The 17029-nt window shown below is 35.8% G+C and overlaps 1 protein-coding gene across 1 annotated transcript; it reads right to left on the bottom strand.

The window, feature by feature from the left end:
- Positions 1-1360: 1360 nt before the first annotated feature.
- Positions 1361-16350, bottom strand: LOC139137660 (tumor necrosis factor receptor superfamily member 1B-like). Its single transcript, XM_070705865.1, has 6 exons — positions 15939-16350; positions 7317-7392; positions 6668-6943; positions 5057-5150; positions 3403-3521; positions 1361-1583 (listed from the first exon to the last, which is right to left on the bottom strand). Exons 1-6 carry the CDS (start codon positions 16002-16004, stop codon positions 1393-1395), a joined length of 822 nt encoding a protein of 273 aa, XP_070561966.1. The 5' UTR covers positions 16005-16350; the 3' UTR covers positions 1361-1392.
- Positions 16351-17029: the final 679 nt, after the last annotated feature.

The following is a 17029-nucleotide window of genomic DNA, read 5'->3' as shown; positions in this document are numbered from 1 at the left end:
ATATATATCCCTGTATTTTGTTAATAACTTATTAGTTTAGTCAAATTTCGAAAGTCGAAAGTATAGCATTTTTGGACACTTCAAAGTGTAATTGCATGTAGACTACAAATAGGTTCAACAAATCTGAAAAGGAGAGAAATAGAAAATACATAAAAATATTTAGTTCAGGATTATTTCACATAATTATAAATTCAAAGCTTTGGCCATCTTTTAACCACTTGGCTTAACCATGAATAGATTACATTTTTTGAAAATAATTGTGAATCTGTCTTGTGTTCCACATGTTTACATAAAATTTGTGAGGTCAAAGGTCAAATAGTCTCCAAAAACACCAAAAGTTATGGGACTCTACTTTAATGTTCCTGGATTCTGCATCCACTAATACTAAAACTTTCTGTTCTGTGAAACGCTATAGTTACAGATGTAGGTGTGCAATAATTTAGATATGAAATGACATGAAATGAATGGAAGATATTTTTATTTGTTTGTTGATTGGAGTGGGGTATCCTTTCAACAATATTAAGTCTATTAAGAGTACCCAAGACTTAAAGATTCAGTCAGGCACTGTCATGCCCTAAATGTGACCTACAACTCAAAACTGGTAGAAAGACAGGACAGCATATTGAATCAAAGATTTTACCTCCTTGAGTCATACTTTATATTCACACTCATATTATTGCCGGTAATAGTTACTACAGTTTGTGGACCACCATTGGTTGTTGGAGGAATTCCATTTGCCTGGTCACTTGTTGGTGGCTGACCATTGGTATGGCCAGATCTGTCACCTGGTCCATTAGTGGCATTATGTACATAGCCGTTCTGTTGATTTTCTCCTCTGCCTTTCAGTGAGTGGAAGTCTACAAAATCCATGTGAAAATAATGCTTGAGAAAGAAGACTACAGTTTGGGTTTGATAAAAGGCTATTCTAGAACCAATTATATAATGTAGTTGTATGGGAAGACTATCCAGGGATATCTGAACACTGTTGATTTCTATGTAAAGGTGAACAATATTTAATTGACAATGACTTATTTGTCCTTTACACTATACTAAAGTACCCTAAAACACTCTTTAATGGTAACAGTTTTCCTACGGGGTTGAACAAAATCATTTTACCAACCTGCCACATACATGGATATGTGTGATAATAAATGTACAACCTTCACTGTTAATCAACAAATACAAGTTCTTCTCTGTAGTTTGATTAATTTGAATATTAACCGATTGTTTTGTAAACTTTATGCGATGTGACCATTTTTTTGCAAACACTGAAGCTATAACTTCATTTGAAATGAAAAGTATACTTATTTAATGAATAGCAAGGGAAAAAGGAAAGAAAGTACTTCTTGCATACCATGAGACTGCCTTCTTTCTTTTTTCTTCTTTTTTTCTTCATTTGTGGATAACAATTGCTAGAATAATTATAACTGCAACCATCATGCCACCGATTCCAATTCCCATCCAAATATTTGCATTTCCGCTGTGAGGTTCCGGTGTTGGAATATTTGCAGTTGTGATCTTGTGAGTTGAATTCCTGAAGCTGGAAAGACTTGGATTTGAGGTTTCTTTGGTTACAAATGAAGCTGGTCAAGGAGAGAAAGGAAAAACTTGCAATTACTATGAACAACTCGGGAGAAGGGGAGGAAGGGGGTTGGCTGTATTTTGATTACCATATGCAAAAATCGCACTACATGTTTTTTTATCGCAATTAACATCTTGCTACAGTTTTTATGTATTGCAAATTATAGCGCTACATTGTTTGGCATGTACCAGGCCAGGTGGCACCTGCCCTACACTAGCATTCCTTTTAAATGCATGTGGTTCAGCGTACAAGTAATATAACGAAAATCATTTTTGATACTGTTTCATTCTGTTGGTTGCATCATTGTTGAGTTGGTACTGAACAAAGATTGATTTTAGAGGGTGTATGCCGGGCAGGGGGGGGGGGGAGAGATGGCAACGTATGCATGATTTCATATGATAATTACCGATTGTTGGATACAGATACAGAGTAAGGCTTGGTTGGATTTTTGCACTTCCAAACTTAATTGAGGGGAGGGGAAGGGGTTGAGGCCAAATGCACTTAGTTGCATTTACCGCATGCACATGTTTTTAATTATCCATGGTCTTTTATTTTATGCCTGAGGATCCCCATCAGTATAGAAAGTTTACACTTATTGACACAATGGTTGTGTCAGTCAATATTCATTATATGGTTATGGCACTAGCATATGAATGTGCCAATAAAGGTGTAATTTTATACTGTTATAGTTTCTGAAATTGTTGTCCACATGAGAGTCACCCTGACTGACGGGCTCACATGTGGTTTTTAAAGGTTGCCTTTAATTGTGTCATGGCTGATGAAAGCAGTACACATAAAGGAGCTATCTTTGAACGTTTTGCAATTTTAAGAATACATTAAATACTTAGGTATACGCCACCAGTTTGCCAAGTAATGTTTAATGAATTACTTGAAAAATAATCAAAAATAACTCCATGTGCTTCACACACGCAGTGTGTTTTGTTTGTGATCACCTCTAGACGACATGAACTCAGTGCTGTATGTGAAAGGTGCCACACAATACAGATTTTGTTACAAATGCTAGAATGACATGTGATATTGAGTAGCAGTTAATATTCAATGGGTGTGTCCTGGAGATTTGACCTTCATATCAGGCCGGGATTAAGGCACATGAGCTGCAACTTTTGACACATTTTCATGACTGTATATTTAGATTAAAATTAGTTCATAGAAATGTTCTTACTGCGAGAGAAGTATATTATATATCCACTGAGTGGGACTGCATGGGGAGGTTTCAGTAAAACAAATAATAAACGGGCGCCACACCCAAATATGGCCACCTCCATGCAACTACATGATAAACAGCAAAAGTGACGCATGTGCAAATTTGAATCTTACAAATACAACATGATCACATTGGCAGAAACAGACTGAAAGGACAGGAAAAGGATTCACTCCACTTTGACAAAAATTTCTGTTTTCAACATAATATGGCAAGATTTTGAAAATAGTGGTAAATTTAAAATGAACACAAATCTGCCTACTCTGCCATAAGCAAATGTTGTTGAAGCATAGTTAATGACTATATCATTCAATTTGTAGATTGCAATGAATATCTGAGGAAATCAGAGGTACCTTGAAGTTGGACAAATTTTGCAGAGTTGCAGCTCATGGGCCTTTAATACCAGCCTGGTGTTAACCCTTGACCCAAGCTTTTTCTATACTGTGCACTCACATGGGATGGAAATTGTCCACGGTCTACCATTTTTAGACATCTTTCAATCAGTCTTAGACAACATCAGTAACTTGTCATTTGTAACAGTATCAGTGAAAAAAGGTCAAAAGATAGTGACTTTGTCCCTATGAGGTGGTTTACTTACTAGGGTTGGCACTTGGTGTTGTAGGAAGATTGGCACTTGGATTTATTTCAGATATACGTATGCATTTTGTATCAGATTCCTTCGAGCCTGGTGTCTCTACCTCAAAATCATCCTCGCACCTGAAAAGAGTAAAATATAGCTTGTATGTAGTCAGTCTTGCAAATCTGATCCACTCGGGGGAGAAGCAATATCCTTGTTCTTTGTAGACGAGCAAAAAGCACATATGGGTATAGAACTGTTTGCTCATATATACTACGTGGGTAAAAGTTGGTAACTCATTTCAATCAATGAACAACATGCATACTGATTGTTCAAACTGGAAGATACTTCACAGAGAATGACAGCAGAGCTGGCTAACTTTATAACATTTTCACTTTGTGGATGCACTATTTATTGTATCTCAAGACAAATTGAATTGTATGTTTCCTTTGTTCATGGTGCTACATGTCATTTGGTCCACTGTGCCAAATTGTGTCATACTTGGGAATACGCAGTAACTGTCAGATATTTCAAGGCTTATGGCAAAATAAGATTTCATCACTTGAAGTGAACTGTGTAGGTCCAGATTTGGGAAATGGACAACAGCATCATGATCGCAGAATTCTATTGAATGATGCCCATATTTCAGAAAGTTTCACATTACGACACAATTAGTGAAACATTGAACCAATGATCCAATGCTGAAATTGATTTCAATAAAAAAGACAAAGTACTGAAGCTAAAAAATCAATACAATTTTTGTGTTTCAAACAATACAGGAAATAGTGCCAGTGAGTATAGCTCAACCTTACATAAGATTTTAAATAACAAAATCAAATTTTTCTCACAAATTATCTTTTTTGAGTTTACATATTTTTGAACATCAAGATCCATACATTTTCCAGCTCATTTCTACTACAAAAACGGAGTCACTTTGGACTCTCTGTAGTGCTGTGTGACAAAATAACGCAGCAACTGTCTTTTTTCTGAGACACATACAATACCCAAAATAAATGTCATCAAAGGCACACAAACAATCCAACAAATCAAACAAAATATTCAATTTGTATTCTTACTGTAACAAATGTTCCTCATGATGAGTTGAGAATAAACATAAAATAGAGTAAATCCTGAACAGAAAGCTCTAACAGCATTATACTGCCTCCCAGGGGCTGTATAATGGCGGGAACACACAGCATCGCATGCAGGACTTGGACAGCATCAACCAAACAAACACCGCAGCAAGCAGCTCAATATAGATATATGTATATTATACACCTTATATATTATTCAATACCACCACCATCATCACCGTACGTCTATTATAAATGTCCAGATGAAATTCAAATGACAGCGAGCACACCATCGCTGACTATGTGACCACTCCTCTGCCCTTTAATCATATCAGTAATATTATTTCCATAGACACTATCTGTGTTCAGCGTCAGTTGCTCTTCCCAAAGACAGTAAATCCTCACTTTAATTTCTGAGTTGGATGAGATCATTGATAATATTGAAATTCAACTTTTTCAGTTTTTTTTTTGTTTAACACATGGAGGCAGTGAGGCCTATCCACTATTACTGGTGGTGACCTTCGATCCCCACAAAATTCTCACAAGTAACTTCCAAGCCATTTGAGGACTTGCACTGACACAGAACAGTATGTATACATTACCTAGTGTGATTTCGACATTGTGAAAATGAGTTCTCTGTATCTGAGAAAGTACCATTCACACATTCTTGACATTGTACATTTACTTCTGAGGAACCTGGGGAAACAACAATTTAATTGATTGTAATATCATGCCCTTGCCAAAAATACAAAATTGGAACAATGACTAGGATTCAATCTACTGTGAAATGCAACAACATACATATACAACTGGAATTCATCCTAACAATAAGGGACTGGTCAGTTTCTTCGGCCTGGGGGGGCCGGTGGATTATTTTTTGCCGACGTCAAAAAGTGGCTGACCCCCCCTATTCCAAATTTTGAAAACAGGGTGACCCCCCCTATTCCAAATTTTGAAAACAGGGTGACCCCCCCCCCCCCCACGCGACAACTGTAATATGTAATAATATAATACTGTAATATATATACATATATATATATATATATATATATATATATATATATATATATATATATATATATATTATATATATATATATATATATATATATATATGTTATATTTTACATACATTTATATTTTAAGTCATTCTGTGTTTTAATGAAATTGTTGGCATGTCAGTTGTAAGATAGGAATTTCAAAGTGTCAATCTTAAAGTTTGAATACAGTACATTTGAATGAGCTGTGAATGTATTTCACACTTTCTATGCTCAACCAGATGTCCTGAACTGTTGTACAGAAATGGATGTCAATCATTAATATCAAACAGGAAAAAGCAGTAAATCAAAAACTTTGATGGGTGTTAAGACTTGCCAGCCATCCAATTAAATCTCCTGAGGAACAATAGAGAGGCATTTTAGCCAAATCTGATGTGTGCAGAGTTTGAGATGACCTTTTCTTGTAACATTGATATTTGTGCATGTTGCTTTCTCATACTGAATTCTCATAGAGAGAACAGAAAAGTATCAGGAATTTGTCATGCTTTTCATATGAAATGCAGATTTCATAATAGTACACTTTCACTTAGCAAACATCAAGATATCTCTGGCATATATCTCTGATTTATTAAAGTATGGCGCCCGAAGGGCGCAAAGAAAAATATGAAACATCCTGATATCTCTGATATATATGTCTTGTATATTAAAGTAATGCACAGGAAGGGTGTGCTGAAAAATGTCTGATATATTAAAGTAATGCGCTTGAAGAGCACGCTGAAAAATATTGAACATACATATATCTCTGATATATGTATGCCTGATATGTTAAAGTTGGGTGTGCTGAAAATATGTCTGATTATTAAAGTTACGCGCCCGAAGGGCGCGCCGAAAAATGCAACTGGATGAAATTTGTGGCTGACACGATGCATTTTAGGCAATGATGAGCCTGTGTCGAAATTCAAAAACACACTGACCCCCCCTATTGGGCATTTCAAAAACATGGTGACCCCCCCTATCACCAAAGTCAAAAACAGGGTGACCCCCCCCATGAATCCACCGGCCCCCCCAGGCCGAAGAAACTGACCAGTCCCTAAGTAAATGTGAGCTCTACATGTGAAATGGTCACGTTTGTGACAATTTTTTATTGTAACTATGTTTCTCATGTGCAGACAAGTACAGTGAGCTGAGATATGAGTTGATTGTCCCTGGCTCTTACCTTGTCTAACTACTCCATAGCCCTTCTTGCATTTTGTCCATGGAAGGCAGTCACCTCCCATAGACTTATACAAGTTTTGTTTGCATACACACTTTGTGTTAGTACTCCTTGTTCCTTTTTCTATCTCTATTTCAAAAGAGCGACATATGTAGTGAGGGAAGCAACTATAACCAGTATTTGGAACATCAACGAATGTATGATCTTCACAAGGTGTGCATGGAATCTCTCCATCCTGACAGGGTGAGGTTACTGAGCTGTCTGGATCTATGTGATATCCTGTACAGAGCACAAAGATGTACAACTTACGTAAGAGGTTCAAAATAATATCAATATGATGTACCATTAAGCAGCTTTTTAATGAAACTACCAGTATATCCTCACATTCAAATGAAAATCTCCTCTTGCTGTGACAATAGCTAACTATATTCTGTGAAGCATTTCAAATGGTACTATCTTGTACTCTAGCTCTGTTGATTGTTGTAACTCATTGCGGAATCCATAATTGTGTTGGACAACTGTATACATGTGCAGCAAGATCATAACAGTTCAAAACTAGAAACAACATCCTAGGTAAGATGACTTTCTATGATGAGAAAAAAAATGTACAAAAATTATGAAATCATTCCAGGTCTGGGGATTATCTTCTTACCTGCAGGACAAACAGATTGACAGTTTGTGTCAGTTGGTGCTGCTGATGATTGTCCAGCGAATGCTAACAGTAACGCCTGCAAATGATTAAACACAAATCAGGTAAGTAACAAGTTAAGTTCTATTATTTCATGCCTCCTATGTTGAACGTTGCATGCTCCACAGGATTCAATGGTAACTTGTTGATGACTTATTTGCATGCCACTGAAATTGAATGGGAACTTTTTTAAACTTAGCATCTTGGGGATTTTAAAATGATTAAATTACATATTTTAAATAGAAAAAAAAAACTTTTTACAAAATTTTGCATAAAATTTGATAAACCACATAACATTAATTAAAATACATGTATATTAAGGTAAAGTGCGACGAATTCGGACGCGCCACACAGCTTTAGACGTTTCTGCGCAGATTTAACTCCAGCCTGCCGCAAATGGGCTACTTTGTAGCGCATGTATTTAACATCACCTGTCATTGTTGAAATTGCGCTTTTACCTAATTTTTTGACCCAGTCTCTTAGAAATACATGTGACCTATAACCTTGTCATATTTTGACCCCCTAGGAAGCTGGTTTTTATTCAATATGAGCGAAAAATTAACATTTCTTTCCCATTTACATGGCGCATATTACCCATTCACCTTGAGATATTGTAAAAAGTAGCGTGGTGACACCCTTTTATTAAAAGTGTAAACTAAATGGTATTATGTCAGGATTTTATTCGCCAAGTTTGATCAAAATGACACCATTCAAAGCGACAGCAAGAAAGTTCGAAAATTATGTAGTGATATAATTTCGACATCGTCTTTTGTAATCGATACTTATATTAAAATTTCTTTACAAACATCATGAAAACTATACATTCGATAGATATGGATCTTAAGTTTTGGTATTTATTAAAATTAACTCATTTGCTAAGCGTTTTATAATTGCTTTCTTTAGTATAAGTGAATTATATCATTTTTATTTATTTCTAACGACGCCATTTTAACGTCCGTTTCCATGGAACGAGCATGGTGACCCCCATTTTTTATTACATTTTTGCACTGCACAACTTTCAAGAATATTTGTGCAAAGTTTCAAGAAAATGACACCACAACTTAATTTTGACGTAATTTGTAGTACTTCACCTTAATACATCGTTTGATGATGAAAATCATTCTATTTTCGAATGGAGTTTTGTCTTACATGGAAATGAAGCTTGTGAACGAACACATTTGGAATGAGAACTTTGTAAGAGAGGCATCAGTAATAAAACATTGTAGCTCAATCAAGGGATTATGTGCCATTTTCCCTCTTGACGTCAGGCAAATGACCAGCTATACTCATGCACATAGTCTCCTGTTTGGGCTATTGGTCTGATACATTATTGTTAAATACAACTGCATCTGTAACCAGTAGAATTCAATCGTACAGCAAGTTTTTGGTATCAGTAAACACAGACTCCATTGCAACAACTGCAAGACTAATTAATGTGTAGTCCGATGGGATGGGATGGGTGAATTAATTGGACATCATTTGACCTTTCACCCCATAACTTTTTTGTAAACATTGCAACAAACTTAACAGACCAGATTTTTATTTAGAGAAAGATATTTCATGATGGTTTACCCATAAAATATGAGGAATAATTTTGCTGAACAAAAGTTTTTTTTAAAGCTTGAATTGACTTTTCATTCTGTAAACAAAGACAAAGTGCTGGATATGTGCCTTAATTGTCATAGCTCGACTGAAGGTACCTAGAACATTTGGAAAATAACATTTTTGACTTTGTAAAATTCAACTTCAACGTTAACTGCAATAATTGTAGTGCAACCCGCACGACAGAAACCCACATCGCATGGCTCAGCCAACCAAGGCTACAATTATTGCTGCTACTCAACGTTTGTACAATAACAAGGTTATTCACAATAATTACAAGATTTTCTATCCTACCATACCATACACTTGAGCATTGCAGACCTCAACCTAAGGGGCAATCTTTGACAGTACCTCAGCTGTAATAATAAGCTGACATGCATCATGGTATTTCGAAACTCATATTATTGTTGAAATGATAAATGAAAAAAACCATTGGTATGGAATAATTATTAGGTTGTGAAGGGATTATTATTTGTTGAAGGCCAGCTGTATCTTTTTATTAAATTAGCATTTTTTTTCAAGAAGATGAAATCCAATGCAACAAATGTTAATAATAAATTGTGACTTCATACATTTTCAAACATTGGAAATAAAAATGAACAACTCAGATTTTAAGTGTAGGGTATCCGTGTTTTGTGACACAGACATGTTTTGTGAACGAATGCCACAGCTAGTGCTCCCTTCCAGCTTCTTCACACTATCAGTTGTTACAACTTGTTTCCTCCAATTTCTCTAAGCCTATCAGCTCCTCCTCTGCACATGGCACATTGTTTAGCCTGTCTTTGTTCTATCACTTTATTCATTCAGTTGTCATTGTTCACAGTGTAGAAAACACTGTCAGTTTTATCATCAATGCAGTTATGGTGTGTTCACAAACAACTACAAATAAAACTGTAAATATGAGTTGCAGCTCAAATATAACCACTTCCAATATACTTATAAAACATCTGAATTCAATTCACAACCAATGTAGTAGCATTTCATAGACAACACTGCTTCAGAACGGGAATCCAAAACATCTTCCAAAATTAAGACTGGATGGTATTTTTGGTAATTATTATGCGAAAACATATAGCTGGGGGCCCTAAATTTGAAACAAGCATTCGATCAACAATTATTCTGGCTGAAATAAACCATTTTCAACCATTCCAGGACAAGACTCGGTTTTATTCCTGTTGTTCTTAATTAATAGCGCTGATCGCAAATATGACATCATTTATCTTTCATTAATATAAAAAAATAAATATTTGTCTGCATTTTCTGTAAGAACAACAAAAATGAAATCTGCTACTCTTAAAATGGATATTAAAGGTCACACTAATTCATATCACAGAATACAAGCTGCAACAACAGCCATGCATGCAAAAAAGAATTTGTCCAAATTTTGTCAGATGTTGTATGCAGCTATATTTAGTGACAAACCTGAAATCGGGATCAGCGCTACTAGATGCAGGGACTCGTGTAAATTGAAATGAGGGTAAAAGGATTACAGTCATGTTTATAAATACCAGAGATTTCATTTTAAAGCCAGAGATGTTTACTCAAGTATAATTATCCACTGAGTGGGACTGCATCACTGGGGGGTGGGGAGGTTTCAGTATAGATGGGTGCCACACTGGTAGAGTTGACTTTTCAGATCCTCAGATTGAGATCCTCAGATCCTCAGATTCAGATCCTCAGATTTCAGACTTCAGATCCTATAACTTCAGATGCAGATTCGAATTTACAGGCCTTTTACAATACCCGTATTAACAGTATGATTGCAATATTTAAAATAATAATTTGAATATGACATGTACAAGGCAGTTATGAAAACAAAAACAGTCTGAACGTTTTCGCTCAATTGCAGATTAGCTAACTTGCCTCTCCCGACCCCTGAATTCTGATTTAGCCCGTGGTGACACTGGCCTCCAACATGGATTGTTATATTCCCTCGCCATAAATATTACGAACGATGGTAAAATACGGACTGTTGATAGCCAGCACTTACATGATCGTCGCGGTCTTGATCGTTCGATCGCGCGCGGGTGTGTTTATCTCTATGAAGGAACGTTCACGTGATGACATAAGAAGTGGAATCATTGCGCACCCTGTCTTCGACAGATGACGTTCTGATTCTGAGATCGAAGTTTTGAAGTTCAAGATTCAAGATAGAAATAAATAATTTCTAAAGCCTTTTCAAATCTAAATTATATTTTATTTATCAGTATATTACATCAAACTTTGAAAATTGTAAAATTTTAATTATGAATCTGCGTCTGAAGTTATAGGATCTGAGGTCTGAGATCTGAGGATCTGAATCTGAGGATCTGAAAGTCAACTCTACCGTGCCACACCCAAATATGGCCGCCTCCATGCAACTACATGACAGCATAATGGTGCATGCATGTACACATTTCAATCTTTACAAATACAACATGGTGCAACCCACTGAAAGGACCGGAAAGTGAATCACTCCTTTTTGATGAAAAATTTTTCTTTTTGCATAATATGGCAAGATTTTGAAAATGGCGGGATATGAACAAAAATCTGTTCAATTTCTTGCCTATTCCACCACAAGCAAATATTGTTGAGCCGTTATAATTATTCACTATATTGTTCAATTTGCAGATTGCAATGAATATCTGAAGAAATTGGAAGTAACTTGAGGTTGGACAAATTTTGAGTTGCAGTTCATTGGCCTTCAATCGATGGAAAAAACTTTCTTGTTTTACCATATTGAACTCAATTCATTGTATAGTGAAATTCATCGTTAATTTAAAGGCCTGTGTTGTCACTAGATTATCTCATCAGAAAATGTACCCACTTAGACTAGGCCAAAAAACTGTTCTGGTCCTTGTCATTGATACAGCAACGTGCTTTTCTGTTGTTTCATTTTTCTTATTTTTCCCTTTCCTTGTTTTTATCCCTAAATATGCTGGTTTTGGCAGTATTCATGCAACAGTTATCTTTTATCACTTTAGCTGGCCACATAAGACTTACGTTTTCTTTAAGCATTTTTTGCTCACATGTTTACACACGTGAGCATATGTCGCAGCGATGTTTGTCTGTCTGTCTGTCTCTCTGTCTGTCTGTCTGCGTCTGTCTGTCTGTTGGGCCAATATCTCAAAAACGGCTTATCAGATCAGAATCAAATCTCATTCATATATTCAGTTAGCTAATGGCAAGAACTGATTATTTTTTGGTGGGTGTGGCTTGCATAATTTTTGCTCATTTGCATAATTAATGTTTTTAGAAAAACATATATACAATAAAAATGACTACACACAATTTCATGAAATTTGCTACAATGTTGATCACACCAAGATATATCAGCGGTGGGAACCATTAAGGGGTGACATGAAAGATATTGCTAATTAGCATATTTAATGAACTCCCTAATTGGGGATATATGTCTGATTTGACTCGATCAAACTGACCAAACTTGGTATGTGTTAAAGATACTATGATTAAACATTATTGAAAGTCATTACGCGTTTTAACTTCAGCCAATTCTCAATTTGTATATTTAATGAACTTTGCTTATTAGGGATATATATTTGAATTGACTGGACCAAAGTTGATGAAACTTGCTACATGTATTGAAGCTACTATGATACAACATTTTTGAAAGTCTTTAAGCATTTTTACTTCAGCCAATTCCAAATTTGCATATTTAATGAACTTTCCAAATTAGGGATATATATCTGAATTAACTTGATTGTAGTTGTTGAAACTTGCTTATACATCAAAGATACTGTGATATAACATTATTGAAAGTCACGAGACATTTTTACTTCAGCCGATTCCTAATTTGCATATAAAATGAATTTTCATAATTAGGGATATTAATCTGAATTGACTTAATCAAATTAATGAAACTTGCTATGTACATTAAAGACACAATAATACAATATTATTGAAAGTCATTAAGCATTTTCTCTTCAGCCAATTCCTAATTTGCATAACGATTTTTCCTAATTAGAGATATATATCTGAATTGACTTGACCAGAGTTAACAAAACTTGCTACATATATTGCAGATACCATCGTACAACATTATTGACAATCATTAAGCATTTTTACTTAAGTCATTCCTAATTTACATATTTAATGAACTTTGCTTATTAGGGATATATACTGGGATTTACTTGATCAAAGTATGCAAAATATGCTATGTACATTGATGATTATACCAGGTTAAAACAATATCGAAAGTCATTTCACATCTTCATTTCAGTTAATTTATGAATATCTAATGAGCTTTCACAGCTCGGCATATATGGCTTGAAGAGACTTGGCCAACGGTAATTACACTTGCTTTATAAAGTGGTGATACAATGACAGCAGTCAAAGAACTTTAATATTTTTATTTCAGCTAATTACATATTTGTATACTTCATGACCTTTTAGAATTAATCGGCGGTGATTATTGTTCATTATGTTGATCATAATACTTTCAATGAAGTTGCAAATATGTGGCATTAAGGTTCAAATTTACTCATAACTGCAAGATATAATGAAACACGTAAGCATTTTCAGTTCATATCTCGTTGGACATGCAAACAGGAATATCAAGGATAGCTGCTACACAGTACTGTAGATTTCCCATAATTCATTATGATTTGTATCCTCGGAGATCCCTGAGTGAAGTCTACCATGTCTCCCATGTGTAGACAAATTCACAGACTGTTTATCAAAATTTTGAAAACGTACTTTTATGCACACCATTCTTCTTAATTCTCATTTTAAATAATTTTGAAAATTATGCATAATTGAGAGAGGAGATAGCATTTTTGTAAAATTTGCCACAGATTGTGTCCTCAGCCATACAGAATAATGTGATGGAAAGTAGGGAGACTAGTTGCACCTGTTTTATGAAACAAAAGGATATTGATTTTTTCAAATGGAAGAGACAAACGAAATTTGCATGCTAAGTTTTCTCAGAGAATGACCCCTTCAGTTCGTCATAACTTGCTGCCCAAAAAGCAAGGCATTTGTATTACCTAAGTATGTGACTTTTATGGTTGTTTAGTGGTTATTTTGGAACTTTCACTGAAATATCTAAACGTACTTTTACTAGATATTTAAAATTTTTTCTGATGCTGCACATTAGTGCTTACATGCAGAACTGAAAAAGATTTTAGAAAAGTAACCTTCAAGGATACAAATCAAAGAGAATTGTGGGTAATTTATTGTACTGTGTGCTGTACTGATGCGTATGCATGTAGCTGTGGCGGGTTGACCTTTTGATGACCTGCATAGACGCACCCTACCCCGCCACAGTAGCTACATTTCAACGGCTGGCTGCGTTCACAAATAACGATGGGGGGGTGGGGGGGTGGGTGGTGGGGCGCTGGAGGAATCTCGATTGAAATCTTATTTTTTTTCTGATGCCCCCCTAAGTACCCTAACAAATTTTCAAATGCCCCCCCCCCCCTCTATATGGTCAAAATTTTTCAAGTCCCCCCCAACTATCACAGGCCGCATATTTGTAAAGGATGTGAGCGTAGAAAAAATAAACATGTATTGCACCGTTCTGCTCACAGGTGTTCAACACTACCTGTATTAGCACTTTGTATAGTCATATTCCAAAGGCAAGTTCTTTAAATGCATCAGTGAATTTTTTAGATTTATTGGTCTAAAAGCCAACTTGAGTTAATCCAACTCTGGCCAGGTCAATTGCTCCTGCTGAAGAGCACACAAAATGACAATCATTAGAGAGTAGGCAAATTGTGAATTCTGGCTAATTGCCATATTGCACAGTGACCTACCAAAAATTTGTTTCAAAACTACAAGACATATATGGATTAGATGCTACTCAAAATTGACAATACTGGAAGGTTAAAATATTCCATCAAATAAATGTTTTAATCTCTGAAATTTTGGGTGTAATAATTGCAAATTTGGTTAAAAATAAATAATTCATTTGGTCACAAATTTTTCCTTTTTGTCTTTACTGTTCAAAGTTTTACTTCTGTATCATTTTATAACAAGAATGTGAAAATTTAGAAAATCAAGCATGGTGACGCTATCTTTTTTCTTTAATATTTGATTATTCTCATATTCTCAGAATTCAAAAATTTCTGTGTGTTCTTCCATGTGTTGCTCTCTGGCCTGATCTTGTGTACAAGTATGTTTCACTGTCATGAGCGTCATTTGACCCAAACTCTTCTTCAACTACCATGTACATCAGAGTCAGAGCTATCTCTGTCACTGTTCAGGTATGCAGTGACAGTGACACTGCAGTAGCAGAGCATTAATGATAGTGACACTACCCATAGGCAGTAGCTGTATTAACTTTGATAATTTTGGCAATATTTTTGTTCAGTTTTACAACTGCGTTGTGTGTTCTACTCCCTACAGCATGTTGAATTGTCCAGTATTCAGCTTGCTATGTGTACCATGTATTTGTATCACTGACAACTGACTGTCAGTCTGGACTCAAATTAAATTATTACAAAATACATATTTATATTTATATATACAGGCTTTGTCGACAAATTAAATATTGTGTGTTTGAGCATGCTTTAGGGAGACAGCAAGAACTGTAGTTGTTATATTGCATAGAAATATTGCAGAAATCATTAGCAGTTGTAGCTTCTGCCCTGTTACTTAAGGCTCAAGTTTGTTTTTTAGGACAATTAAATCACACATTTAGATTTTTTCGAGATAAAAGTCATGAACTGTGACAAAATGGTTCTAGATTTTGTTAATTATTACTAACATTACAACATTTTGATGACATAAAAATGGTATTCATATTTCATTGGATTACCTACAAAAACTTGGAATTGGAAAATGTAAAACACAAAAGGGAACCAAAAATGTCCCCCCCCCTACAGGTACAGCAAAATTTTCAAGTCCCCATCTCTACAGCATGACGTCATCAGTTTCTCACAGGTTTATACTTGACAAGCACCCCGCTACATGCATTTTCACCGGAGAAGAGTTATCATGGCAACGTAAATACAAAAGCTCGGTGATATGATTAAAAAAACTTACCGTTAGGATGCCAACTAGGGCGGTTTTCATTTTTTGTTGTTTAGAAAGTCCCGAAGACGCAAACATGTCGTTTCATCATAGTCATAGCACAGTCCCTAAACAAAAGGACCGTGGTCAAAATTAAGCCACAGCTAGAAGGCCGTTGTGTGCCACTTCGTTAGCTGGACAGCTGGGACATCGAATCTATCCAACGCGGACCAATTAACACAATCCCTGCGGACCGTACGATGCAAACTTTGTTGATACCGAATAGGCACAACACTTATTGCTATTGATTTCTGGGGAAGTTGAAGGATTTGTTTTTCTTTTAGACACCTCAGAAAGCAAGCAGGCCATGGCACATAACGTAATCGCGGTGGTCTGTGGTGGCAGGTGGAAAGGTGAAGAGTCAGGTGATTTGGGCTTGGCTCAGGTAAACAGGTAAAGTGAGGTTTGGCTCGTTTGACTGTGGGTAGGGGAAGTGACGTCACGGAGTAAAACTAAAAGAGTGCAGTAGAAAGTTTTTTTGACAAAAGTTTGCGACAATGAATGCAAAATCATGAAAATACGCAATTTTCTGGGTGGTGTCCATGTCTGTCTTTGTGTCCGAATGACCTGTGACCTCTGTGACAAACTTTGATTCCACTCCGGGGGTACGTATACGGGCGCCCGACAAGCCACTTGGCGAGGCCCACAGGCGGTATACGGCATTAGTATGAAAGACCAATCAGTTAACTTCAGTCGCAAACGTAATGAATGATTAATCATGTTAATCCAGGCTTGTTTTAAAGAAGAAACCGAACTTTGTTTCATAGGAGAGTTCTTGTTGCAGAAAGATTTAACATTTTCCCCCGGGGCGGGATGGGGGTGCTGGGCAACAGGGGAAATTGATCGAACATCGTGTCCCGGCAGTGGGGAATAATAATAATAATAATAATAATAGGTTTACATCACATTTATGACAATAAAAGTGTAATACACAGAATACAAAAATAAGTTCAAACTTTAAAGATAAAGTAGTACAGTATAATAATAATAGCTACCAATAAACATAACTAGGTATTTATTTGTTTATATAAAGTAATAATATATTCGAAAATTGTTCATAAAAG

Source organism: Ptychodera flava, chromosome 7 (genome assembly GCF_041260155.1).
Source record: "Ptychodera flava strain L36383 chromosome 7, AS_Pfla_20210202, whole genome shotgun sequence".
NCBI lineage: Eukaryota > Metazoa > Hemichordata > Enteropneusta > Ptychoderidae > Ptychodera > Ptychodera flava.
Note: the sequence above shows the minus strand (reverse complement) of the source record. Positions and strands in the feature narration are given on the sequence as shown.

Coding starts and splice junctions, on each gene's coding strand:
- LOC139137660 (XM_070705865.1), bottom strand. CDS start 16,004: ATGTTTGCGTCTTCGGGACTTTCTAAACAACAAAAAATGAAAACCGCC. Junction 7,393..15,938: donor CCCTAGTTGGCATCCTAACG/GTAAGTTTTTTT, acceptor AATCATTTGCAG/GCGTTACTGTTAGCATTCGC. Junction 6,944..7,316: donor TCAATCTGTTTGTCCTGCAG/GTAAGAAGATAA, acceptor TGCTCTGTACAG/GATATCACATAGATCCAGAC.